Source organism: Miniopterus schreibersii (genome assembly GCF_964146895.1).
Source record: "Miniopterus schreibersii genome assembly, chromosome: 4".
Classification (NCBI taxonomy): domain Eukaryota; kingdom Metazoa; phylum Chordata; class Mammalia; order Chiroptera; family Miniopteridae; genus Miniopterus; species Miniopterus schreibersii.
Window position 1 is genome coordinate 19707897 of NC_138105.1, and position 27415 is coordinate 19735311.

Sequence of the window (27415 nt, forward strand, 5' to 3'; positions counted from 1 at the left end):
CACAGACCTAGAGCTCCTCAAGCCCAAGGTATGTGCTTCTTGCCAATTTTAAGTCCTAACTCCAGTCACTTAACACAATTCCATGAACTGCTAGGCAAGATTGCTCAGGCCAAAACCAAGTGAAATTCATTTCAAAGATCTGAGGGTCTTCTATGTTTCAGACACTGTGTTCAGTGTTTTCAGTTTGGGGGTTGGGGGGGGCGGAGAATTTGGTTTTTGAAGATAGATGTGATAAGAGACAAATAAGCTTGGTCCCAATAAGTTCTACTATTGGAAAAACAACTCAAAGCACATGCCCTAACAAAGGGAGAAGGGACCATTATTAAGAGTCTGCATATCCCTCAGCAGAAAGAAAAGTGTCAAATAAAGAATTCAGCTGTGTAAAGTACAGGGCTCTTCAGAAAGAGGTTTTTTTACTGGCACTGAAATAACTTCAGAGAACGTTATAACACACAACTGGGATCCAAAATCAGCCACATATTTAACAAAAATTTTAACCCATTAACCTGGCAGTCTGCTTTAACCTATTAACCTAATAGCTTGAACCCTAGTTATATAAATATTTTGTTTATATGCAAAGAACATTAAGAAGGTCAAACTACTTTAAAATTTAAAAACACTTGCATAGAAGGAAAAAGAACTGGAAATACATATCCCTAAATGTTAATAGTAATGGTGGTTCAGTAATTTAATGTACGTGTATGACTTTCAATTATGAAAAATAAAGTGGCAATAACTTTTTTCAAATTCAATTACATTTCCTTTTAATTCAATCCATTTACTTTTAAACCTTTTAAGATTATGACACCCATCCAAGCTGTTTTTCTTTCTCTAGAACCCTCACGAGCAGAGTAAGTAACCTTAGGCTGATAGAGCAGGAACAAATTAAACTTAACCACAATAACCACATTTCATTTCAAGGAAACCTGAAAGTCATTTGTGGAACTACAAAGATCCACTGAATAACCTGAGGCATTTCCCTGTTAAGTAAATAGGGGTCAAATGCATTACTTTAGACATCAATATCTCTTAGAGAATTCTAAAATAAGTTAGCAATAGAGCCAAGAATACCCTCCAACTCTTCAAACCACAATTCAAGCAGGAACATAAAGGCTGCTAGATTCCTGGTCCTTGGAGCCTTTAAAAGGGAGTCTGGACCTCATCTGATGTTAGAATTAAATTTAAATCCACTCTAATCTAAAATATCACTTTCACTCACTACTTATTTCAGTGTAGTTGGTTAAATTTTTTCCTACAAATGCCATCTGTATACTGAAAGATCTATAGGAAGTAGAGGTAAACCACCCTATGGCCTCTTTCCCCATAACCTTCTGGAATATAAGGCAATAAGAGCAAGAATCTTTCTTAATGCATCCTTAGCACTATGAATATCCAAAATTGTGCATTTTATGCATTCTCCCAAGTCAGAGTGAGTTCATCAAGCAAGCACTTACTGAGTACTTCTAGCATTATACCTGACCCTGAAAAGAGTATTTTAAAAATAGTTCCCATCTTTCAAATGCTTAAAATTTAGCTGCAGAAGTTATATGGATAAAGAAAATACAATTAAGCAACAATTCAACATAAACAATTCGATGCAAAACTTCAAGCAACGAAGAAATAATGTAGAAAGATACAGTTTAAAATGGCCTTCAGCAAAGAGATCAGGGAGGTGGGAGAGCAGGGTACTTAAAGGAAAAACAGGTTAGGTTTAAACAGGTGGGAGGGAATTTCAAAAACGTAATAAATAATGTCCTATCGAAGGCATAAGCTCAGATCAGTGTAAGCAGGCGGAACAGATTAAAAATAAAGAAAGTGAATAGAGTCTGGAATAAGGCAACAGCCACAGAGACAGAAAGGGACAAATGCAATAAACCGTAAGAGTCATCTCTCCACCCTAACTGTACACACTGGAATCCCTGAGGGAACTTTTAAAAATACTGACACCTAGACCTCAATCCAGTGATTTTGACTTAATTGGGGGACAACCTAAACATCAGAATTTTTTGAAAGTTCCCCGGGAATTCTAATGTGAATCCAAAGTTAAGAACCATTGCCTTAGAGGGAAAAACTAATGTAACTTGATAAGCAGCAACACATGATGAGGAAGACAGACTCAAGAGATCATGGAAAGATTGTGAGAGATCTATAAAAATGCTGACGTGACTGAGAGAATCCAGGAATGAAAAAGTAAAAATATGTGAGCTCTTCTGGACTTTACTATACTCTGTCTACAAAGTTCCATGCAGTGAGCCAGATTTAATTAATCCAGATTATCTCAATTCTCCACCTGCCCAAAGGCCATCTTCTAAAATATATTTCTGAATCAAGATAATTTCTTTCAAAACCCCCACCATAATCCTTACATTTCACCCAAACATCAATCACTGTTCTAGTTTTTACTTACATAATAAAACGTTATGTAAGTATGCTGTTATGGTCTCCATGTCTTCAGTATAAATTAGTGCTTCTCACCTTTACTTATGTCCACGGCACAAATAGCAAGTACTATGTGTCTGATACTCTAGGGAGAAGCCAGGAGGTTACTCATGACCAGGATGACTAGCCGAAAATCTGACCAATCCCAAGACTCAAGGGATACCTTGTTGACTGGTTAGGAAGCTCTAGTATATAGCAATGAAAACAGATTTACCACATATTCCCCCCCTAAAGGCTGTTTTTAAAGTGGTTTCCTAATCATAATTGCATTGGACACTTTGCACCACTTCAGCACTACATGTGATAGCAGATCCACATACACACAAGTTCTTTGTTTCCATGTATAAATCTCCAACATTGTGAGCCAGTCTTCAAATTATCTATTTTTTTTACATTTTCTGATTTTCAAGCTTAGATAAGGATTTTTAAATGTGTCCTACATTTTCATGGCGACATATCAACCACTTTTTCCATTTGACTTAACCAAGCCTGTAATCTCATTTTTCTGAGGTAGACTACATATGATCAAAACATGGCAATGGCTTAAAAAATTCAATATGCTTCACTAATTTCACAATATGGTAGAAACAAAATAAAAACAGGAAGACATTCATCTTCACCCTAGGAATTCCATCATGACCCACTGTTATTTTCTGTTCACTTATATAGGCATATAAGTAAACAAAGATGATGTATGGCAAATGAACAAATGAGAAAGTACCAAGATCTTTTCCTGGAAAGTATTAAGTAGGCAAAAATCACCAGTGAGAGCTAATTTATATTTACCTTCTTTCCTTTAAAATAATTTTATATAATTTTTATTTCATTTATTCCTTGTCACAGTAAAATACTGAGTACAAGGCCTTAAACTACAGTAATCCTAAATTAGTATTAAATAACTAGAATGGAAGAAGGGTTAGGGAAGAAAAAAGAAAGACATTAACAACAGACACATATACACAAAAAATCAGTAAGTATAGTCTTTTCTGTTGCAAAAAAAGTCAGGTGTCAAATTTCGCAGCACAGGTTTTTAAAGCCAAATTTTAAAAATTCAAAAACACTATTCAGTTTTTCTAACACAGCTCTACTTAAGAGTTACTTGCTCTTTTGTTTTTGTTTTTTTTAAATATATCTTTTATTGATTTCAGGGTGAGGGCATAACATCAATGATGAGAGAGTCATTGATAGGCTGCCTCCTGCATGCCCTCCAACTGGGGAACAAGCCTACAACCCAGGCATAGGCCCTGACCCGGAATCAAACTGCGATCTCTTGGATCCTAGATCGATGTTCAACCACAGGGCCACGCCCGGCCGGGCAGGAGTTACCTGCTCTTACAACATTCTATATGATTCATGAAAAAAAACTGACCAACTATACATATATTTTCAGCATTCTGTTTTGCTCAAAATTAAATGGCCACCTATATGTGGTAAAAATTTTAGGGGTAATGAAGGTCATTATCTTTAGGAGATACATGCTGAAATATTTAGAGGTGAAGCAACCCAATGTCTAAAACTCACTTTCAAAAGGTTATGTATATAGACACACATAAGCACATACATTTATGTACACGAACGTGCACACATTTCTAAGTGTTACCCAATAAATCTAGATAAAGGATACACGGGTGCTCATAGTATTATTTTTATAAGTTTAAAAAATTCTTTTAATATTTTTTTGAGAGAGAGAGAGAAACATCAATCTGTTGTTCCACCTATCCATGCATTGATTGATTGATTGATTCTTATGTGCCCTGACTGGGGATCGAACCTACAACCTTGGTATATCGGGATGACATTCCAACCAACTGAGCTACCTGGCCAGAGCCATAAGTTTAAAATTTTTCAAAATAAAAAAGTTGGGGAGGAAAGGGGCACATAAAAAGCGATTTATCTATTCCTTGAAAATTATGCCTCACCCAAAAGAGTCAAGGAGCCAAGAACATATTTGCCATTTAGTTAAAACATCTCAGATCCAATATCTGTATGGGAAACTCCTCTTATTTGAAAGAAAAGTTCTGATACTCACATTGCCCATGTACTCCGAGAGCAGGTCCTGCAGGGCCTGGCGAACAGCATTACACTCAGCCACGATTCTCTCACGCCGGTCATCACGAGTGCAGGACGAGTCAGCCATTAGGGCGGCCCCACTAATGATGCTTTCCAGGCGCTCCTCCAGGGACGGCCTGAAGCGCTCCTCGCTGAAGCTCAAGGGGTCCACAATGATTTGTTTCTGCAGAGGAAGCATTATTGAATATTACTGCTAATCTCTGTTCCCTCCATTATTAGAAAAGGTGAGGAAAGTGTTGATTAGAGACATCAAGATTTAACACAAAAATTACAATCCTGAAAAAAGTTATACTCCTTGGCAGATGAGGGGCCATCCCACACAAGTTGGCCTATGGATCACTTCTCAGAGAAGGTACTGGAAGCAGTACTATCCAGCTGAACAAGGTCTGGATAAGGTATACCACAAATGGCAAGCAAAAGTATGTCAGCATAAAATTCATGTTCAAACTACTTAATCTGAACATCTAAAGGTCAGCCTATGTAGTATTAGTAAATTAAGTTACCAAATGAGAATTACAGGGAAAATAAAAGTTAGTTCTCTTTCTTTTCTATATACAGGCTATAAAATTGCCACATAACACTAGCAGAACTGTTTCACTACGAAAAAATAACATTGACATCTGTTCTCAAAGTTTCAGAACAAAATGCATTTATAATCAGTATCAATCTATTTTCCTCACCTTACATATCTCATCAAATGTTTATGAACAATTCAGTCTCAAATTTATCCTGTTATGTCTAAATTCAAGACTTTCTTTTCCCAAATACCTCCAGGTATTCTGTAAGAGATGATAGTAATCCATCCCAACAAAGCCACTCTGTGACATAAATGCTCCAATAAAAATAAATCCTTCCTGTCTGCCTTTCACTTCCTCAATTCCACTTAAGTCCAGCTTTACCAGTGATGAGTGAGGTCAGGTCACAAGTAACCTATAGGTACTAGGTCAACACCCATAGGACAGAGTATCAACACCCATAGGACAGTGGCTATTGATCTCCCTCCAACTTCTCCACATGATACAATTTATCCTTACACTGGTAAATATCTGTGCAAGTATTTTGCCTTTAATTTTCTTTTATGGGAACTATATTCTTATTGATTTCAACTTAAATGCCAAGGTTTTTCTTTAAAAAGCTTGCCCTTTTCCAATAAGTGGACATTTCCTCTTTCCTTTCCAAAGAACACTCAGTTTCAAATTTTAACATGCAATACCTTGAGTTCATTATTAACCTACATTTTAGCTCATCATTTTTCTTACCAGATTAAGTTACTGCAGGATTGCTGGTCAAAACAGAACACACAATGCATTCTGACCAACAGGAATGAGGAATAAATGGTCCCAGAACTTAGTCATAGAGCTACAACCCGCCTGTGATCATTCAGTCCAACCTCCTCACATATGAATTAAGTGGCCTCTGATATTACTCAACTTAGGGCAAAATGTAACCTTTACTGCTTCGAAAGAGGCCAATAGCCACTACTGCCAAATTTGAGCAGGAAAAACAACAATGCCAGAAAATTATAAGATGTATCATCAGTTTGCTATAAATTTAATGCTTAAGGTTCCAGGGTAAAAATTCAGTTCTAATACCATGTTTTTGTAGTTTATGAAAAGTATTAAATCATCCATTCGGATCAGCAAGGATCAGTTACCCAAGCCAAAGTCAAGTGCTGAGACAAAGGAAAGAAAAGGTAAAGACAAGGAAAAAAATGTTAAAAACAAAATGCACTCCATCGTATTGATTCTTTACTTTAAAGCATTCCTACTTATGGAAAGATGCTGGCAACCTGGAAAGCAATTTTCCCTTATATTAATTTTCTTAAAAAATAACCCAACAGTTAGTTAAAAAAAAACACACTTAAAAAATCTTATGAAATATTATGCAGCTGTAAAAAAGAAGGATCTCTTACACTTTGGAATAGCATGGATGGACCTGGAAAGTAGTATGCTAAGTGAAATAAGCCAGTCAGAGAAAGACAAGTATCATATGATCTCATTCATATGTGTTACATAATGAACAAAATAGATCCAGACACAGAAGCATGGAACAGAATGACGAGTCGGGGGGCGGGGGAACGACCAAAGAATTTATATGCATAACCCAGATACACAGACAAGTGTGGAGAAGGGCAGGGGGAGCAGATGTGGGGTAAAGGGGATCAATGGGGGGGGCGGGGGGACATCTATAATACTTTCAACAATAAAGATAATTTTTTTTTAATCTTAAACGCTGCCATCTACTGGAAGCCAGGAGGATTGTGGGTAAAAATTTTAAAAACACAAACTCACCAAAAAAAATTAAGATTAGATACATAGGACAGTGTGTACACAGAATGCATAGGAATCATCTATAAACGGTAATTACATGGCATTATGCTACAAAAGTATTTTAATCCCAAATTTGCTTATGCTTGACTAAATTTTGTCTATTATTATAATTTAGTCATTGAGAGAAAAAGTATATCTAGGCAGAGAAGATGATGGCACTTCTGTTTGTCATTTATGATGTGTTTGTATCTCCCACCAGACTATGCATTTGCCTCTGTATCTCCCATGGCTTCAAATCTGCCAAAAGGTTAAAATCCTGGTTAAAATGAACTGAACTCATATCCTCAATAAAGAATGACCTCATAGGAAACACAAGATACATAAAAGAATTTAGAAGTTTAACTCAAACTAAAAAAGAAAAGAGAGAGAAATACTTTCAATCAAGTCAAGGTAAGTAGACTGATGATTCATGAAATTTCTTTCAACTTAGATTGCAAATATAAGCTTTCATGAAATTCAGCTAAAGAAATTCAGCTTTCATGAAATCTCGTAACTTTGTGGGATGGTCAAAAGCCTGAAGTTTCCTCTCAAACATAACTTACATCAAAGTTATTGAGCGCATATGCCAGTTCTCCTCCTCCTCCGCCCTGGTGCTGGGAGGCATCATCTGATGCAGTGGCCTGGGCTGCATTGGAAATGCCTGTGACTGCCTGCTGCAGCTGCTTGTATATCAGGTCTCTGTTGGCCTTATAGGCAGCAACATCAGGGTGCTGTAGGCATGCCTGGGAAGCAGTATAGAGAATCGGAACGTTTTTCTGCAGGATTCCTCTGGCTGCAGCCATCTGATCACGATGGCCCACATCTTTCAGTTCCTATAAAACAAGAAATTGGAACAGTCTTTATATGGATTCTATTCATATAAAACTTTGTCAGTAAATACTGAAAAATTAGGATTTCTACTAATTAGTCACAATATTTTCATTAATACTGTGGCTTGAAAGTTCATCACAAAGGAGGCAATATGGTTTAGTAGGTAAGAGTTCAAACTTTTCCAAATCACAAAGACCTGGATTTCAACCTCCAGCTCTCCTTTTTCCTGGCTATTGTGATCTTACTTTAACTCTCCATGGTCAGTTTCACCTTCTGTAAAACAGGAACAATAACAGTACCTCTCTTATAATTATATTGAGGATTAAAAGGGATAATGCATGTAAAGCACTTAGCACAGCACTAAATAAAAAGCAAAACACAGAAGTGACTAGCATCTTTTTTATTTTTTTAAATATGTCTTTATTGATTTCAGAGAGAGAAAGGGAGAGGGAGAGATAGAAACATCAATGATGAGAGAGTCATTGATCAGCTGCCTCCAGCACACCCCTTACTGGGGATCAAGCTGGCAACCCCAGCATGTGCCCTGACAGGGAATCGAACCCTGATTTCCTGTATCATAGGTTGATCCTCAACCACTGAGTCATGCCAACTGTACCTGACTAGCATCTTGATTACAACTATATAAAGATGTATGTACCTACTCCAACCAAAATAGAAAAATCATTCAGAGACAGACTCAAATAAAGATTTATTATGAGGGTTTTTTATTGTTACAAAAATTCATTACAAGAGTTTTGTGAAATCTGGGATGGGATACCACAGGTGTACATGAACTATGCAAACCAGCCAGGTGTTCTCCCAAGTACACAACTCCTCCCCTCCCTTCCCCCTCCCCAAAGACCATCTTAGGACACAGGTCATTAGGCACAAAGCTGAGGCTCATGTGCTCCATAACTAGAAATCAAAAGGTTTTTATTTTCATTGTAATATTCTATGTACATGTAGTCCTAAGTGAAACTGTCCATTTTCAATTTCTTCTACCCCATAATTATAATCCACAGTTAAAAGGATTTGAAGTTCCTGAAATGATTTCCACTACTGGCATCTAATTGGTAAACAGGGTGAATATGCTAAGTGACAAGTAAGTGATACCAACAATAAGCAAGATGAGAAGAGGGTACTTCTGATATCCCATTGTTACTGAAATTACTCAAAGAAAAAATTAAGTGTTTAGTAAATGTGGATCAAAAAGCTGTCTTTAGTAAATGTGGATCACCACCATAGAAGAGAAATACAAGTGACCACCAGAGCTGTTTCAACTCTATTTTATGTAATCACAGACTTTCAATGTTAATCTCACCAAATGAATCCTAGATTACAAATTTAAATGTGTTAAAAAGAAGTATTACATGTGTAAACATGTAAGAGAAAACTAACTTAGAAAGGCCAAAGTCAATTACTCAAAGTCTGACTCAGCTATTTAATGCTCATCTTTCTAGATGCGTTCCTAATTAAGCATTAGAGACACCGAACTGGCTTCCTTTATCTGAAACTTTATCTCACCATATATTTTAGGTTTGCATATTTATTTAAACCTTATATAATATGACAGCTTTCTTTTCTCCTAGAATTCTTTTCTCATTTGGAATTTGAATTTGCAAGTAATAGCTCACAGCACTCCAAATGCTCTGTAGCACAGCACAGTACATTAGGCTAAATATTCAGAAACAGGACCCTGTGGATTTAAAGAATCAGTGATCATTTCAAGACTCCATCTATGACAGGGGACTGATGCTAACTATTATGCTTAAACAACAGGTACACAAATTCTGTGTAGCATTTTCTAAATGTGTTGTCCTCACCACAATCTCAAGGACTTCTAAGTCTCTAGGGAGGCATTTGCCTTTAAGCAATTGTATTGTCCTCTGTTTTAATAAATGTTTTGCAATCAGCTTTGGCATTCTTCCTAAGTACCTATAACCTAGATCAGTACAGCCTCATATAAAGGTTATCAAAGACACTTGTGGTCACCTAAAGCTAATACATAGTGTCAGAATTGCTATTCAATGCCTGACTTGTCTAAAGCCACTGCCTGGCCTGGTATAACAAACTTCTACACCTGAGGCACAGGGGCAGCCCAGCATAAAGGACAGAGCGATGGTGATCTGCGGGCTGGAGTTCCAGCAGGTACATCACACCTGTTTGCTGGATCACTGCAGGCAGTCAGAGTCACTGGAAGATGGGAGCAGGGAGACCTAACCATCCCTGGGAACTGACTGCAGCCTGGTTTTCAAATCACACCATGTAATTCCTGAGTGTGGGCTCAATAATACAAATCAGGCAACCAACAGAGGAGTGCTCTTAAATGGAATATCATACTTTTGCTTAAACAGTTAAAGCAGATATATAAGAATGTTTTCCTGGGAAATAGCAGGGCTTAGGGGAAGCCCAGAGAGTTCAACAAAGTAAAATAAAAGTTTAGCTTGAATTTGGAGAATTAAAACAACACCAGAAAATCTTCTACTCTTTCAAAGACTGCACTAGGTTAAATATTCAGAAACAGGATCCCATGGATTTAAAAGCCTAATGATCATCTCAAGACTCAAGCTATGACATGGGACTAGAGCTAATGATTATGCTTAAGCAGCTGTTGCATGTGTTCTGTATGGCATTTTCTAATTGTCTTGCCCTCACCACAATGTATCCCTGGATAGACTCCTATTTACCAAGTATTGGGGAATATCTATGCCATGAACAACCTATAACAGCTAAATATCATTTGTCCTAACTGCTAACGTGTTCACTTTCTCTTTTTTATTATTATTTTTTTAATATTTACCTGAGGATATGTTGTTGTTGTTTTTAATTGATTTTAGAGAGAGGAAGGAGGAAAGACAGAAATACCAATATGAGAGAGAAACATCGATCGGTTGCTTCCCATACGCATCCTGACCAGAGAATCAAGCCCACAATCTAGGTATGTGCCCTGACCGGGAATCAAACCCGAAACCTAGATTTTGGTGTATGGGACAACATCCAACCAACTGGGCTACCTGGCCAGGGCACTACTTTCTCTCTTTAGAACTGCTTTTGCCATAGCACAGAGAAACTAGATTTTGTTAAGTACAGATAAGAAAATGGGCACTATCATAAGGTAGCACTATTTTATAAAAATAATCAATTATAAGTATTATTTTCAAGATACACAGTGCTTATAAGTAATCCAGATTAGTGGGAAAAGTGAGCTATTAGCAATATAATAGATTACTTATGAAGTAAGAGTCCGTTGGTCTACCTTAACCTTCATGATTCTTTAACTTCACCAATTCAGTTATGTTTCAGGCAAACTCAGAAACAAACAAAAAACATAAGGAAGAAATGACTGCTTTCAATGTAACTGAACCACGACATGTAGTGACCAAGAAACAGAAGCTAACTTTTAAGCAATTTATAACACTCTCTCTTACCAAGAGTTGGAAATTCAAGTGCAAGTTTCCTCTTATTTCCCTCTTAATATAAAATTTGATCAGATGTTTTCTCTTGGACTTAAATGACTATACTTAAAGAAATGGCCCATGGTCAAACCCAGCCGGTCCAGATAATTTACATATACAACACTGGCAGTACTATCTGTTACCAATGTGTCTGGTCAGATTTTCAGAAAAATAATTATGGAAATCAGAGTTTATAGACTAGGTAAGAAGAATCACAATTTTACAACTACCTCAACATGCCAGAGGTGACAGTGTAAGGCAGAGGTAGTCCTCACAGGAACCACAGTAGATCCCAGCCCATCCTAACCTCTGTCCCATCTATTTTACCCTTATCATCAAAGAAAAGCCTGCAGCCTAATGGAAATTCAACACTTCTAGTCAGCCAATAGTATTCTAGCTCAATAAAGCAAAAGATTAGGGCCACGCTCAGAATTCCACTTCAGGATGGATGTGTAGTACAGGGAAGCGGTGTGCTTATTCACTCATTTGTTAAAGTAAATGTTTATGGGGCACTACTATATACAAGCAATGTTCTAAGCACCAGGGGATTACAGCAGCAATTTAAATAAAATCCCTGTCCTCTGGAGCCAGAGAGCCCAATTCAAAACCTAGCTCTACCACTTACTGGATGAATGACCTTGCCAAATTACTTAACCTCTCTGAAGGTTAAATAATTCAAATTAATTACTTCATCTATTGATATTAATATCTGATCAATTATAGTGTCTACCTTATACCATTTTGTAAAGATTGAGTTTGTTTATAAAGAGCTTATAACTGTGTTTAGCTCATAATAAACACTTTTTTAGAGCGATTCATTGTTTTCAACAACAGCCCTCACTAGGATAGAGCTCCTAGTTTTGTGGACTCTAGTCTCTTAACAGTCCCCACCCAGATGGCAGGTTCACCCAGGTCCTCTGAATGAACACTCAGGGACCCCCCAAAATGCTGGGAAGATAGAATGTGTTAGGATGTGAGTTTCGGCATGTGAAAGATTATGCCAAAAGCTGGCAGGTTTCCTGACTATTTTAAAAAGACAGCTTGCCTTGGACCCAGACTTTATATGCCTGGAAATGATGTATGGGGGGGGGGGGGGGGGGGCAGAAATGAGTAGACGAATGAATGGTTAGGTGGGTGGGTGGGTGGATGGATAAATGGGTGCGAGGTGGATGGGTAGATGGAATGATATTCTCTACCCCTGGAGAAACTCTTTTACATGTTTGTGCTCAGAAAAACCTTAAGAACAAATAGGTAAATTCCAGAGAGACTGTAGACTTTATGAGGTTCAGCATTTCCTCAATAGGTGGTGGCTGCTGCTTAAACGATACAAGTAAGGCTAAGAGAGCCAGTACATACATCGAACCCAAATACTGCTCTTGAGGAAATACCCTGTTTGTGGACTAGGGATGCCCGCAAAGAGAAGTTATACACCATGTCTGGGGACAGAAGAAAAAGTCAAAAGTGAAAACAGTCCGGGGGCTAAGCATACAGTAATAGAGGAATTCTGCCAGAAAACACAGTGTGGAAAAATGGACCATTTACTGAAGGAGGAGGCAATACCTAAAAAGGAGGATAAAGTTTCTACCAGGCTGGGACCTTAGGAGAAAATGAGTAGCAGTCTAATTCCCAAGAAAAGCACTAGTTTACAGGAATACACTCCAAGGCCCAGATCCTATAAAAGGCCATTTTATGAACAGGAGGCACACAGGAGCCTATAGCCAGCCTACTCAATGGATTTTATTGTAGGAACCTAAGGCTAAAGGTTAAAGAATTAGGCCCAAGGAAATCTATAAATAACCATGACATACTACAAACCCAAGACAAACTTTAAAATGGGAACATATATCACTCAAGATACCAGCAATAAACAGAGAATAAAATCAAACTAGGTAATTCTAAGATGGTTTAGGGACTATGCTACAAAGGTATGGGCAAAATACAGGGAAACCACAAAGCTGTTAGAGAACTTAGGCCTGAAGAGACAAGAGGAGACAGCAGTTACCAGAATCCAGAGAACAAGGCATATAGAGAATATCACCAGAAACAGGATATGACTTTTAGCCACCCAGGACAATCAGCCGGGAGGTAGCCAGAGGAATAAAACCCTAGCCTCACTCTGATCTTCTACTGGTGCTCCCATCGGCCAAAGCAACCAAGAGCCAGAGGGCAAAGGAACCCGTTTGCAGGCCAGACAGGTGAGGTTCCTGAGCAGAGAGCAGAGAGAACAAGGGCAGAAAACAGATATGGAAGGGCAAACAGATCATCCGACATGTTAACTAATAACTTCAAGATTTTTATGACATCTTATTTTGGAAATGTTTGAAACTCTTCAGGGATTCATGGCACACAGAATTAAAACTCAGACAGCATTTCCAGTAAGTTTCTCCAGTAGCATACAAAATTCTGGACTATTATTATGTTTTATCTCAAGACCATCATCAATTCATTTATTCTACCATTTTACAAAGATATGCAATAATGTCAGTCTAAATGTTCTCACTTTCCTCATATATTAAGTCTTCATAAACCAAAATATGACCAGGGTTTAAGACAGTGTGACTGTTTGCCAAACTTTTGTTGTTGTTAATCCTCGCCCGAGGATATTTTTTCCACTGTTTTTCAGAGAGAGTGTTGGGGAGGGAGGGAGGGAGGAAGGGAGGACATTGATGTGAGAGAAACACATCAATTGGTTGCCTCCTGCAAGCGCCCTGACCGGGGGGGGGGGGCCACAACCCAGGTATGTACCCCAGGCTGGGAGTCAAAAACCGCAACCCTCTGATGCACGGAGCCAATTCTCTAACCACTGAGCCATACCAGCCAGGGCAATTTTTTAAAAATAACATTTATTTAAGGTATTCAAGTAAGGATTTATAGCAAGAACATGAAGTAAAACAAGTTGTAGACATAATTTGGCTAGTCTGCTGTATTTATAGAATTACCATACTATTATATTCAACAAGTTCTTCTAAGGATCAATCAGCTCCAGCAAAAGAAAAATTACTTGAGATTTATGTGATGGAGACATAAGCCAACACTAGGACAAATGCTAAAAGTACACTGATCATACACTATATTACTCAGACAGTACACCAAATCTCGCTATGTTATTATGTGTAAAATTAAGTACTGGAAATGTAAAACCAGGATCTCATATGTGCAGGTTCAGTCTGATCAAATCTTACAGCTTGAAATATGAGCAATAGCTACATTTCACCAGTTACCCACTGCTGAGGGCCTGCTTAGTGCCTGGCACTATATTAGATGCTTTACATACATTTATTTAACCCTCTCAACCCATTAGGGTAGAGTTTTTATACTATGTAAATATAACCAAATGAAAGTTACTAAGAAGTGTCTTCAAAGCTGAGGCTGTCGAAAATTGGACATTTAAAGTACTGACCCCATTTTCTAATGTTTGTCAGAGCTCTTGTTGGGTGTTCCTGTCCTTAGGAAGGCTTGTCCTTATGGTCCTGACCCATTCTGGACCATAAGGTAGATCTTCATTACTCTAAGTCAGACCTAGCATCTGCTTTCCTCTTACCAATGATCAGTGAGGAATGGCTGTTACACAATTCAGATTTAGGGCAAAATCTGTTATGGGGCTTCTAAATCGTTTGCTTAGAGAAACAAAAGGAACAGTCCTTTTTTTCTCACTGGACATACTGATGTATGTAAATGTCATGCCTAGAGCTTCAGCAGCCATCCAGTGCCAGGCACACTGAAGATGGCAGTGCTGGAAAATGTCAAGAACCTGAATCCTTGATGATACTGCAAAGCCTTTAAATTTAACAACCCTGAAGTCAGAAACATAACTTGGGATTTCTAATTTGCGAGAAAATAAATCCCTCATTGTTTAAGTAGTTTGGGAGCTGGCTTTTCTGCGAACTGCAGTGTAAAATATCCTGATATAGGTATTGGCTAATAGTAATAAGAATTCGTATTTTCAGGGCTTCTTTAAAAATAAGAATTGAAAGTTTGATCAGGACTATGAAAGCTGTAGGAAGCTGAATGGTGACATATGAATCTCCCCTACAGAACACACATCTAACACACAGCATCCAACAAGAAGGGCACAGGGAAGACTTCAAAGCACCCTAACAGCAAAAAAACACCAGAGTTAGTAAAGCTTGGAAATAAGAAAACTGATCCACATGTCACACAGCACAAATTCCTAACACTATGGAAACTACTAATAGTGACTGATAAAAAATACAGTTGACCCTTGAACAATGCGAGGGTTAGAGGTGTGGACCTCCCGCTCCCCATCCCGTTTGAAAATCTACACATAACTAACTAGTGGGCCCTCCACCTCCACGGATTCTGAACCTGTGGATCTAAAATATACATAAAGTGAAAAAATATGAGAGGAGAGAGATACTTTCTGATAGTAAAGTGATTCCAGTATGTTTTAACTGGTTTATGGTTTTTAAAAATCTGAGATAAACTCCAATACCAACTCAAGTTAATCCTCGAATGCACATAACTATCACCTCTCCTACACTATCACAAATTGCCAAGCTACATAAAACAAAATTTTTACAAGATTGAAAATAGGAGAATATGAATACAACTTAATTTTTAAAATAGTGAAAAGACACCTTAAATTAAATGTTTTAATGGCAGTATATTGGCAGAAAGAGGTACTGGTACCTTCAGAAAACTTAGGTAAAATACATTTTTCCCACTAGGCAATAATATAAACAACTTTAATATATTCCCAAATCATGTTTGTACCTGTTGCCTTTTAGCTGCCATAATGTTCAGTTTATCCACTTCAGGTTTCAGGGCTTTATACTGTATCCCTAAGTCTTGTTCAGTGCCGGCATTCCTCACTTTCAAGATACCATCTTCCACCTATGAAACATACGCCCAAAAAGAAAAATTCTAAACAATGTAAGTCTGTATAGAAATAATTTTTTATGCCTTTTAAAAATAATTCAGATAGCAATCCAAACTTTCTCTTTAGTTTACATGGTAGTCAAACTTTTGAGCAACTACTACATGGGAGCTTTTTGGGTGCTGGAAAGGACAGTATTACTGACTTCTATTAAAGGATACAATTTAACATATCTTGGTTTCTCAACTCTGGAACTCTGCTGGTACAAGGAAATGATTAATCACTACTACAAAAAAGGAAGGAGTCAAAACAATACATTGCTACAAGTTCTCCATTAGAACCAAGACAACACAGTAGAGCCAGTATGATGTACACTTGGAATAAAGGAATAAATGGAAATTAAAACATTCCTGGTCCATTTAGAAGGAATGCTGAACTAAGTACAGCCAGTAGCCTTTCACTGTGATACAGAAAACAAATGACAGACACAGGTCTGTACTTACAACTTTCAGCTGAACAAGTAATTTGTAGACATCTGCCATGTCAGCCAAAATAAGCAGCCGGGTAACAGCAGAGAGCAAAGCTCGAGCTGCCCGAACCATGTTGCCACGCTTCACAGAAGAGCAGGGATCGTCTGCAAACTCTCCTGCAGCACTCTTCATCAAATCACCTGTTTTACAGAATGAAGAAAACAAACAGCAGAATTGAGTCAAATAGCTGGTCTACATTTAAAAAAATAAAATAGTTCAAACTTTGTGTATTTCATGCATGGAATTTAGTTTAAGGGTTTTTATTTTTGTTGTTGTGTTTTTCTTTTGTTTTGTAACTGTTACCAAAAAAAAGCACCCTCATGCGTTGCTGGTGAAAGCACAATAACTAGAAAATGATTTGGTACTATATATCAAGAGCCTCAAAAAATACTTCTTTCCAGCCCGGCCAGGCGTGGCTCAGCGGTTGAGCGTCAACCTAGGATCCAGGCAATCGGGGTTCAATTCCCGGTCAGGGCGCATGCCCGGGTTGCGGGCTCGATCCCCAGTCGGGGGCGTGCAGGAGGCAGCCGATCAATGAATCTCTCATCACTGATGTTTCTATCTCTCTCCCTCTCCTTTCCTCTCTCTGAAATCAATAAAGATATATTCCAATAATCTAATAATACTCCTTTCAAAAAGGAACATTATATGTATCCTAAAAAAAACTAAATCCAGGATTTGAGTGGGAGAAAAAAATAGATCTAATGCAATCTATCCTCACATCCACAGAATTATACAGAAATATAGGAACCATTATGCAGGACCACCACACTTCATTAACCATCCCAACTATCTAATACGTATAGCTCAAACAGTAACAGAGACTCACTAATATGTGAAAGACAGAGTTCAGTCACTGACTCATTTGTTTTTCTCAGAGTAAAACACTGCCAACAATTCAAATGCTCAACAATAAGCATCTAGTTAAGTAAACTATGGTCTAGCCTATAATTGACTATTCTGCAAATATAAACATATATATGAAAAAATCTTAAGGCATATGATGGAACCTTAAGCCGAAAAAGGACAAAATGATAAATGTATGTAATCTGTGTTTTAAAAAAAGAAAGATTGAAGTCAAAAGGCAAATAATATTTATAGCAGGTTACAATATGATTCTTTACATTATTCTGTACTTATAAAAGCATTTTCTAGCCCTGGCCAGTGTGGCTCTGTTGGTTGGAGCGTTGTCCAGTACACCAAAAGGTCTAGGGTTTGATTCCCAGTCAGGGCACATACTTGGGTTGCAGATTCCATCCCCAGTCAGGGCGCATACAGGAGGGGAGGCAAAAGCTATTTACTTTTGAGAAGTTGTCTCAAAAGCCTTGCAGAAAAAGATATTTTCCTTAAGCAATATTAATATTAAACAAGAGATACAACAAACAGAATTTCACCTATTTATTGAGACCTTATTACACGCTAAAACAAACAATTTCATTGCCAAGGATACAAAGCTAAACAAGACTCTCTCTGCTTTCAAATGGTTTATAATCCAGAAAAGAGGAATGTGATCATACAGAAATCATGTGGCATTTTAACATACAAGCTGTAAAAAAGGCACAAGTACCATAGGGTTTCAAAGGAGGATGCACTAACGACCAGCAAATTTTATAGAAGACATGGAACTCTGAAACAGACTCTACCCTCCAAGGACAGAAGGACTTCGGGGAGTAGAGTTAGAAGAATTAGCACCTTAACAAAAGGAAAAGCAACATAATAATATCCAACATTTATCAAATGTCCATCTGCGGCGCTATCACATTTTATTTAATCCTATCAACCACCTAGAAAGTTAAGTGGTATTAGCCCTTCTTTACAAATGAGACAACTAATGCTTAGGCTGGTTAACTAACTTAATCACAGTCATCTAATAGTAAATGGTAAAAGCAGGATTTGTAATGCCAATGCTTGTGTCCTTATAACCACTTATCAGATGAGGTATACAAAAAGAAGGCATATCTGGGGGCTGAGTTATCAAGTTAGCAGAAGATGGGGATGAAAAGACCACAGACAGAGTACAAAGAAGAATCCCTGAACCAAAGAGCAAATTCAAAGTCACAGATACACAGGATTAACCTAAAAAAAGTGCATACAATAAACCTAACCAGAGAGATAGGTCAGAAAGCCACAGTGAGAGCCCAGAAAATAAAAGTAGTAAATTTTAAAGGGAGGGGTCAAGCCCTGGCTTTGTGGCTCCGTTGGCTGGAGCATCATCCCATGCACCAAAAGGCTTCGGGTTCAACTCCCGGTCAGGGCACATACCTAGGTTGTGGGTTCGATCCCCATTTGGGGTACATATGGGAGGCAACTGATGGATGTTTCTCTCACACTGATGTTTCTTTCTCTCTCTCCCCCCTCCCTCTCTTCCTCTTCCTCTCTCTCTCAAAAAAAAAAAATCAATATAAAAACAAAAAAACATATCCTCAGGTAAGAATTTTTAAAAATTAAATAAAAAATAAAGGCAGGGGTCAAATAATATGATAACCTTTGATTATGAAGAGTGAGGGAAAAGCATCAAAGATTACTTAAAGGTTTCAAGCGTGTTATCCTGAGACAAAAAAGAAAGCCAGAGCACTGTATGAGTGCACATAAATTAGGGAAGCTTAAGAAAACAAAAAAAGCTGGAGACCTTGACACTGTGGATTTAGGAGTAAGAGGAGAAATACTCTGTGACAAGAGAGACAAAGGAAACCAAGATAATGAACTGTCAAAAACAAGAAGACAAGAATTTCCAAGAGAAAACTAGTCAACAAAATCAAATGCTTATATACAGATCAATGAGAGAGAATTGAGAATCTAGAACTATAATTTTCAACAAGGCTGTCATGCGCTAGCCTGTTTTGCTCAGTGGTTAGAGCATCGGTCCTCGGACTGAAGGGTCCTAGGTTCAATTCCAGCCAAGGGAACATACCTCAGTTGCAGGCTCGATCCCTGGCCTCGGTCAGGGCATGTGTGAAAGGCAACCAATCGATGTCTCTCTCTCACATCGATGCTTCTTTCTCCCCCTCTCCCTCCCTCCCTCTCTCTTTCTCTCTCCCTCTCTCTCCTTCCTCTCTCTGAAAAGCAATGGAAAAAATATCCTCAGGTGAGGATTAAAAAACAACAAGGCTGTCAAGATCACTCAATAGGGGAAAAAACAGTCTTTCAACATTTCAGCCAGGAAAGATACCTACTACTCCATTCTCTGTTCCTCCTCTGGCAGGAGGCAATAATTCCACCTCCTCCCAGTCTTCTGGATCCTTCTCCTCCTGGGATGATGCCAGTAGGACCTGCTCCTTGAATGAGGGTGCTTATGGGATGGCACATGCCAATGATACCTGGGCCCTCAATAATGAGACTTCCCGCCAGTCCCATGATAGCGCCCCACTCAGCCAGGAATGACTCAACCAGACAGATAGGAGAGAGGGGAGCATCTTTCTATCAGTTTTATATTACTTGTTCTACTTCAGCAGGAGACCATGGCGCTGCGACTCTGTTTTCTAACAGCAAGACCAGGAAGATTCACTCCCTTTTCCTATCAAAGAGAAAATAGTTTTGGAGGGAAGCAGTGGGACCAAAAAATGTGAAATGTGAAAATAAAATATAACTGACAATTAGTTTAAAGCATACTTGTAAAAGTTATCAAAAATACTCTTTCCTCATAAAAAGGAAAACTGAGGCAGAGGAGGTAATCTGTCCAAGGTCACCTGATCAGCAGTAAAGGCTGAGAATATAACTGGGTCTTCTGGTCTCATCCCAGTTGTCTCTAGTCAACACTACATGTGGTGTTAACCAAGACATAAAGAAGATGACACTTAAGAGAACCCACTACTCCTGTTCTGCCTGTCATGAAATCAGATCTGTCAACATGCCCATCCGCTGGCATTCTCCCTTCACTAAACTGGAGATAAAAGTTAAGCTCCTCTGGTGGGCAAAACGACAAGGGGCAATTGTTAGGAAGTAAACCAAAAAACACAGAGTCCTACACTAGAACAGGACAAGATCAAGACCTCTCTGAAGCATTAAATATCTTGAGTGAATTCTCTTCAAAGCAATTCAACTTTTTATAAAGTTATAAGGAAAGGACAGGCCTAAAAACTGTATGGGTTGTGTGTATGAGAGATAGACAGTAAAAATAAAAAAAGCTTCATTTTTCCTTAACATGAGATATTCTATTATGCTGCTCCTTTAAAACAAAGAATGTTACAAAGTATTGTTAACGAATATACAGTTGACCCTTGAACAAGAGTTTGCACAGGTCCATGTAAATGCACATTTTTTTCAATAAATACCTGTACTATTCCAATCTGTGGTTGGGAGTCTGCAGATGAGTAGGAACAACTGTATGCACTGATCTATGTCATTTTATATAGGGTTTTGGTATCTGTGTGTGTGTGGGGGGGGGTGTCCTGGAACCAATACCCAGCAGATACCAAGGGACAAGCAAGTTTTGGGGGAGTCAAATGTTTGCGTAGGGGCCAGCACCCCTAATCCTCCTGCTGTTCAAGAGTCAACTGTACATTATTCCCCCAGAATACTGTCTGGTACAGATAAAGCAAGGTACTAGAACTGGATCTGAATGCCAACTTGGTTATTTGGCAGCTGTGTGACTTTCGGTTGCTTTATCTCTACCTGTTTTCCGTAAAATGAGAATACCATCTGCCACCTCACTGGGTTGTTGGAAAATTAAATGAGGTAATAAATGTAAAGCTCAACAAATTATTCTGTGCCCCTTCCACACTAGCTATCTACTGTCTCCAATTCTTAAATCTATTCAGAACATGGTCACTGCTCATACACCAATTGTTTCTTACATTTTTAGAAATAAAGTCATGCTCTTTCTTACATTCTTAGAAATAAAGTCATGCTAGCAAATTTCCTAAAGGATGGAGGAAAAACTGGCTTTTAATTTGTAATGTTGAAGCAGTAAAGAGGGAGCTTCCTTTACTCATTCTCTGTAGTGCAGAAAGTAGTAAAAACTGGTCCTTCTGTGGTAATAGCTACAAACAAAGCTTGATTTAGTTCTACTTGCTGGACATTAGTTTTACCATGTTTTTTTTTAAAGGAATTAAGCCAACCGGAGGCTCTTTCCTTTTATTAACAACTTGTCATCTCCCTCACCTATCCCATTCACAACTTCACATACAAAAAAGTTCAAGTCATACTATAAGAACAACTCCCAACCACAATGCTATAGCAGAGGGTCCCAGATCATCAGAAACCCAGCTATGTAAATATCTCTATAGCCTTCAAAAATCCTCCAAGGAGACCCAATAGATAGAGCAAAATAATACTCAGGATATTTCTAATATGTTCCTTTCTACCTTGAGGTCCAGAAAAAGATAAGAATTTTGCCAGCTTAGCACAGGAACATGGCTTATCTTCTATAAATTACATAATCCACTCACTCCAGGTATCTCTTTATTAATGGGGGAAAAAATTTATTTCCACCCTAAATAGCAGATACAGAAAAACTTATACTGTACAATGAATAGAGAATACAATGTGTTTATGTTATATGGGATGGGGAAGACCACACCAATATACACAAAAATATTAACAGAGAGGTGGTATATCACAAGGTGATACAGCCTGATGGGTAATTATTTCCTGCTATTTGTGTTTGTATATGGGGTTTTTTCCTATAATGTATATACTTTTAAATAAAAAAGTTTTTAAATGATCAAAAAATATAAAATATCTTTAATTCATGTCTATGATACATAAAACTCAGGGTTTCTTAGAAAGGAATAATCTAAAGCACTCAAAAAGTATATATACAAAATTTCTTTTTTCTACAATATAAAAAACTCATGGCTATTAGAGTCACTGCAAAAAGAAAGAGTAGCCCTAGCCCCTTTGGCACAGTGGTTAGAACGTCGACCCACGGACTGAAGGGTTCCAGGTTCAAGGGCATGTACTTGGCTGCAGGTTCGATCCTCGACCCTAGTCAGGGTGTGACAGGAGGCAACCAATCAATCTGTCTCTCTCACATCGATGTTACTCTCTCTCTTTCTCTCCCTTCCACTCTCTCTGAAAAGCAACAGAAAAAATTACCTCAGGTGAGGATGTTTTTTTAAATATTATATTTTTTAAAAAAGGAAAGAAAAAGTAAAATTAGCATACATTATGAAATAGGAAAACTTTGTGAATCAGTTGTCTTGAAATGCTTATCTAAAATATGGATAAGTGGTAAAGTAAGGGAGCCATATGTAGCCCCAATTACATTGTCATTATTTTTTGTTTAGTTGCTGCAAAAGTTCAACTATTAAACAGACCTTAAGTAGACATTTCTTAAAGCATTGTATGAGAGCACACTGTTTGTTATCAACTGCCAAATCCAAAAAAGAAAAATATTTTTACACATCCACCTGAATATGCTTTTGAGGAGCAGCAAAAACAGCTGTGTGAAAATGACAGAAGCTTCTAGAAGAGTTAAAAGACATTTACCATCTTAAACATGTTCAAATTATTTATTCATTTCAGAATCAATTCTATGGCCATAAGTGGAATTCTGATCCCCCTTCTCCCAAAACTTTCCCAGATACCCTTGTTCAAGTTTCTTTAATCTCTTTACCTCTAAATGATTTTAAATGTCTAAATTTTTTTTCCTCAAATACCTCATACTGTACTTGTTTATCACGACAACCTTTAGTCTTTAAAATAAAAACTGTCCTATTTACCACACTCCTTTTTAAATATTTGAAAAGTTAATAAAACTAGCCATAACATTAGAGAAGCCTTTAGTTTTCTGGTTCAAAAAAGTCTCCTTAAGTCTTACTACTCTGTAGAGGATATTATTCAGTCATTAAAAATTATATTGTAGAGCACTGGCTGGGTGGCTCAGTTGGTTGGAGCATCATCCAGTACACCAAAAACTACACTGTAGGAAAATTAATGATGTTGAAAGATGCTCAGGATCCATTAAGTAAAAAAAAAGACTAAATGGAGCAAAACATATTTCTAGCCACATGAATATATTCATAAAAAGCACACTGGAAGTGTTTAGACCAAAGTATTAAACATTGGTTTTATCTCTAGGTAACAAAATTATAGCTGATTTTTATTTTCTCCTTTTTGCTCTTATTACCAAAAGCATGTATTCTCTAGAAAGTTACTTTTGTTTAAAAAAATGTCTCCAATTCTACCCGGGGGAAAGGAAAAAAAAAAAGAGCAAGCAAGCAACATCACAGGTAAGTCTGTTATAACACACATTGCCTCCAACAGTCCCTATACTTAACAGCTTGGCATCTTTTTACACAGTAGAAAATAAAAAACATCCAGCCCTGGATTTTGAATACCTGAAACTTCCCTATCGTGGGATTCCTAATTCTTGAAAGTTACTTTTTTAGTGCTTTAACTCCACCCATTAAGCTACTTTATACCAAGTTCTCTTAAATACACATGATTAAGGGATCTCATCAGAAAATGACACAACTGTTCTTATTTCTTTATCATTCCACCAACTGTTATTGTATAAAATAATAAACTGACAGGACCAAGGCTTCAAAAAATTATTTGCTACTTCAAGATAATCAAGAATTAATACCCATTTCCCAAGCTGTCCCACTCCCTTTCCCTCACTGCCCCTCCAATTTTTAAAATTCATTTTCCATGGTCTGGTAATAAAGTAAGACATTTTCCACACTTGTCAATAAAGATAAACTGACAATATAGTTGCAAAGAATAACAAATTTCATAACATAGTTCTCTGGGAAGGAACCAAATGGTGATATATATCTGGCATGACCCACAAGCCCTGTGATATGACCATAAATCTGGATAAAACACTTAATCCTTTCCACCTTTACCTTTCCATTCATCAACAGAGGATATTTGGCACAAACCACAGACCCCTAGATGATACCTCCATAATTAGAGAAAAAGCAACGATTCAAAAAATATCTGACAGACACTTTATGAAAACTTTCTTGGAGTGTCATTTTTAATCCACAAAAATGTTTATCTTTTAAAAATCAAGCCAGGAAATAAACATTTAATATCATGTTATTTAAATACTGAAAGTCCATCAGAATCTGTTCAGAGCACACCCAGAAAAATTCTCAACCTAGATCCTTCACCATCCCAATGGCGGGAAGGAACAGAGTTTTGAAATTTCTACTTTTAACAGTCAACAGAATGGATTCATTTTATTAGAAAAGTTAAAATAGAGTACCACACATATTCATGTTCTCCTTACTAATTCAAGTGTGCTCTACTGCTATTCAAAAACATTCCAAAGAGAGGCACTTACTTCCTGATTACACATTCAAATAAATGCATAACATGCATTTCAGCTTGGAGTCACTTTCTTAAGAAATTAACGAGAAACCACGTTACTGCAACATCATGGTTGAAGTCATGCCAAAGTCAAAATTGTTAATACCTGAAATAACTTCCTCAGCTACACTGGACAAATACATTAAGGTAATAATATTTAACCCACTGTAACTTAAAAGTATTATTATCCTGGTTAGTGTTATTTATTTTTGTGAGTGTAACAAGATATATAAAAAAAAAAAAAAAAGAGGACCAATTTCAAAATCATGGGAAACATTAAAATTTAATAAGTTCATTTTCCTTTCCTCACTTCCAAGCTGGCTACACCAGAACCCGAGTCTCTGCAGAGCAGCATATGCTCACACAAGGGTACTGATCCAGAAACAGAGAGCATCCTTGACACATCCCCAGTCAAAGAAAATATAGCCTCCACTCTAGAGACTTATAGTTTAAGTCAGACAGACAACTTTAAGACATAAAACACCCGAATGGCAACCATCTAATGATTTTTTGGAATTTATATTTTGCTTTTCCTGCTCAGGTTAAATGAAGAACCAAAGAAAATGGATTAAATTGTGAGCATGGAGGAATGAGGGTCAATAATGAACAAGTGTTAAATTAATCACAGTCTTCAGGAACATATGAAGGGTAGGAATTGGAGTGGGAGCACTTCTAACAGACCCAGCCACCAGGGGATCACATGAAAAGAGATATCCACAAAAGTAAGAGGAGAAAACAGGATGAAAAATCTACCAAGATGGCAAGTGGGAAAGGCAAGATAACAAACGAGAAGCCAGAACTCAAAGGAAGAGTATGAGAAAAATCAGCTGCTTTCTTGTGAGGTTTAATTTCTTGTGAAGAAAGTGATTACACTAATCTGAAATCCTAATTAACTTAACTTTAATCTTTTTCAAAATGTTAAATGTTTCTCTGTTATTGCTCTTCCAGAGCATCATTATTAACACTTTTTGAAACCCATACTCAACATTCTAGGGCAGGAATACTTGTCATTTTTCTCCTGAGAAATATTCAAGAGCCCATATATACGATCAAGCTCATGGCTCCTACCTGATTAAAATGACACTAACAAGACCAGACAAATTAAAACGCAATCTCTGTCACACCCCCACATAAAGCTCCTCAAAGCTATATTTCAAGTCTTTACATCATAAACTTAGCAAATCCAGACTCTACTCTGTCTGCTGTCTACCTCTCAAATAGTCACTGATAGCTGCTTTGTCCTGATCACGTCTGCCTTTTAACACGTATCTTACAGGCTGCCTATATTAGATGTGGGTACATCAGTCTGAAGCTGTCAACATCTGCACTGGACAGGATACCAATTTTCACCTCCTTCAATCTGACTCTAGTCAGTTGCCAGGGAGAAAATTATGCCTCAAGAGCTTGACAGCTTGTGCTCGATACCCATGCTTTTGTCAGGGATAAAATATATCATTTTCCTTAAAAACTGCCTTGCCAAGATTCATAATGAATATATAGTTATACACACAAACATACATACACACATATTACATATGTGTACACACACACACACACACACACACACACTCTCTGCATATGTGTGGGGTTTTCCCCCTATAAAGAAATAATTCAAACTGTACCAAGGAAGATGGCATCTATGTCTTCAATTTCACTACACAATTACTGACATATATAAAAGTATGTCTCTTAATTAGTATCAATTAAAAACCCTCATTGCCTATCCATTCTCTATGACAATGTCCTAAGAGACTGTCAGTTTTATCTGACTGGGTAATTCTGTGCTTTCAAGATTTAAAAAGCTAAGAAGTTATCTGTGCAACAAGACCATTAAAGAGTATGCTCACCAATCAACTACAGCTGCTAAGATCACACAGATGCTAGCAAACTCAATAGTTTTAACTCTACTGTTTTAGTAGACCAATAAATACTGCTTTCTTGCTCTAAAAATGACAAGACACTCTCTACAGGGAAAAAAAAAAATGGTTCTTTTAACAACTGAGACTTAGTATTGAGTAACACTGATTGTTCTCAGGGAGTTGGAAGTCTTACTTCTACTCAAAAACAATGCACCTTCACTATAATCAAAGTTTACCTGAAATGGAATAATGATCTGAAAACCAGAACATAAAAAGAAAGCCTCCAAAAAAACTTAAGACAAACAATGCTTAAACATAAACAGATATGAAAGGGGGGAAACACAACCCAAACATTAAAAGTGTTTGATTTCTATTTATTGGACAAAGAATTTACTCTATTTTCACCTTCTAGCCATTTGAAAAGAAGGTATATGTAGGTGTCACTATTAAATATTTTTTCAATATTGGAGAAGAGGCTGCAGTGAACTATCCAGCTGTTTTCATGTTGTCTACCATGTGAATAAGAGAACATACATGAGAAGTGACAGGCTGTGGTTAGTAGTATGGCAGTCATGTTAGAAAAATCAAGCGAAATGGCCTGGAAGGCAGTAAAAGTCACTGGCTTTAGCTACAATCCTTGCTCTGTTCAACACAACTTTCCCAGAACTACCATTAATCTAATCCCACCATTAAAACCCCTACAGACACAAGCAACCATGTCTTGATTTTCAACTCCAAGTTAATTCTACCTCTCCGATACCAATAGATTAGCGATGGGAAATCTAAAAAATTAGAACCTCTGGCCCAATACGCCTTGTCTCAGTTT

At 37.5% G+C, this 27415-nt stretch overlaps 1 protein-coding gene across 1 annotated transcript in view; it reads right to left on the reverse strand.

Moving 5' to 3' along the window:
- Positions 1-27415, reverse strand: part of CTNNA1 (catenin alpha 1) — a 174360-nt gene that overhangs the window by 97366 nt on the left and 49579 nt on the right. The window contains exons 4-7 of the mRNA XM_081134979.1: positions 16445-16611; positions 15839-15958; positions 7382-7651; positions 4469-4672 (exon numbers count right to left, since the gene is read on the reverse strand). Of these exons, the coding sequence (XP_080991105.1) occupies positions 4469-4672; positions 7382-7651; positions 15839-15958; positions 16445-16611 (761 nt within the window). The remainder of the gene's footprint in view (positions 1-4468; positions 4673-7381; positions 7652-15838; positions 15959-16444; positions 16612-27415) is intronic.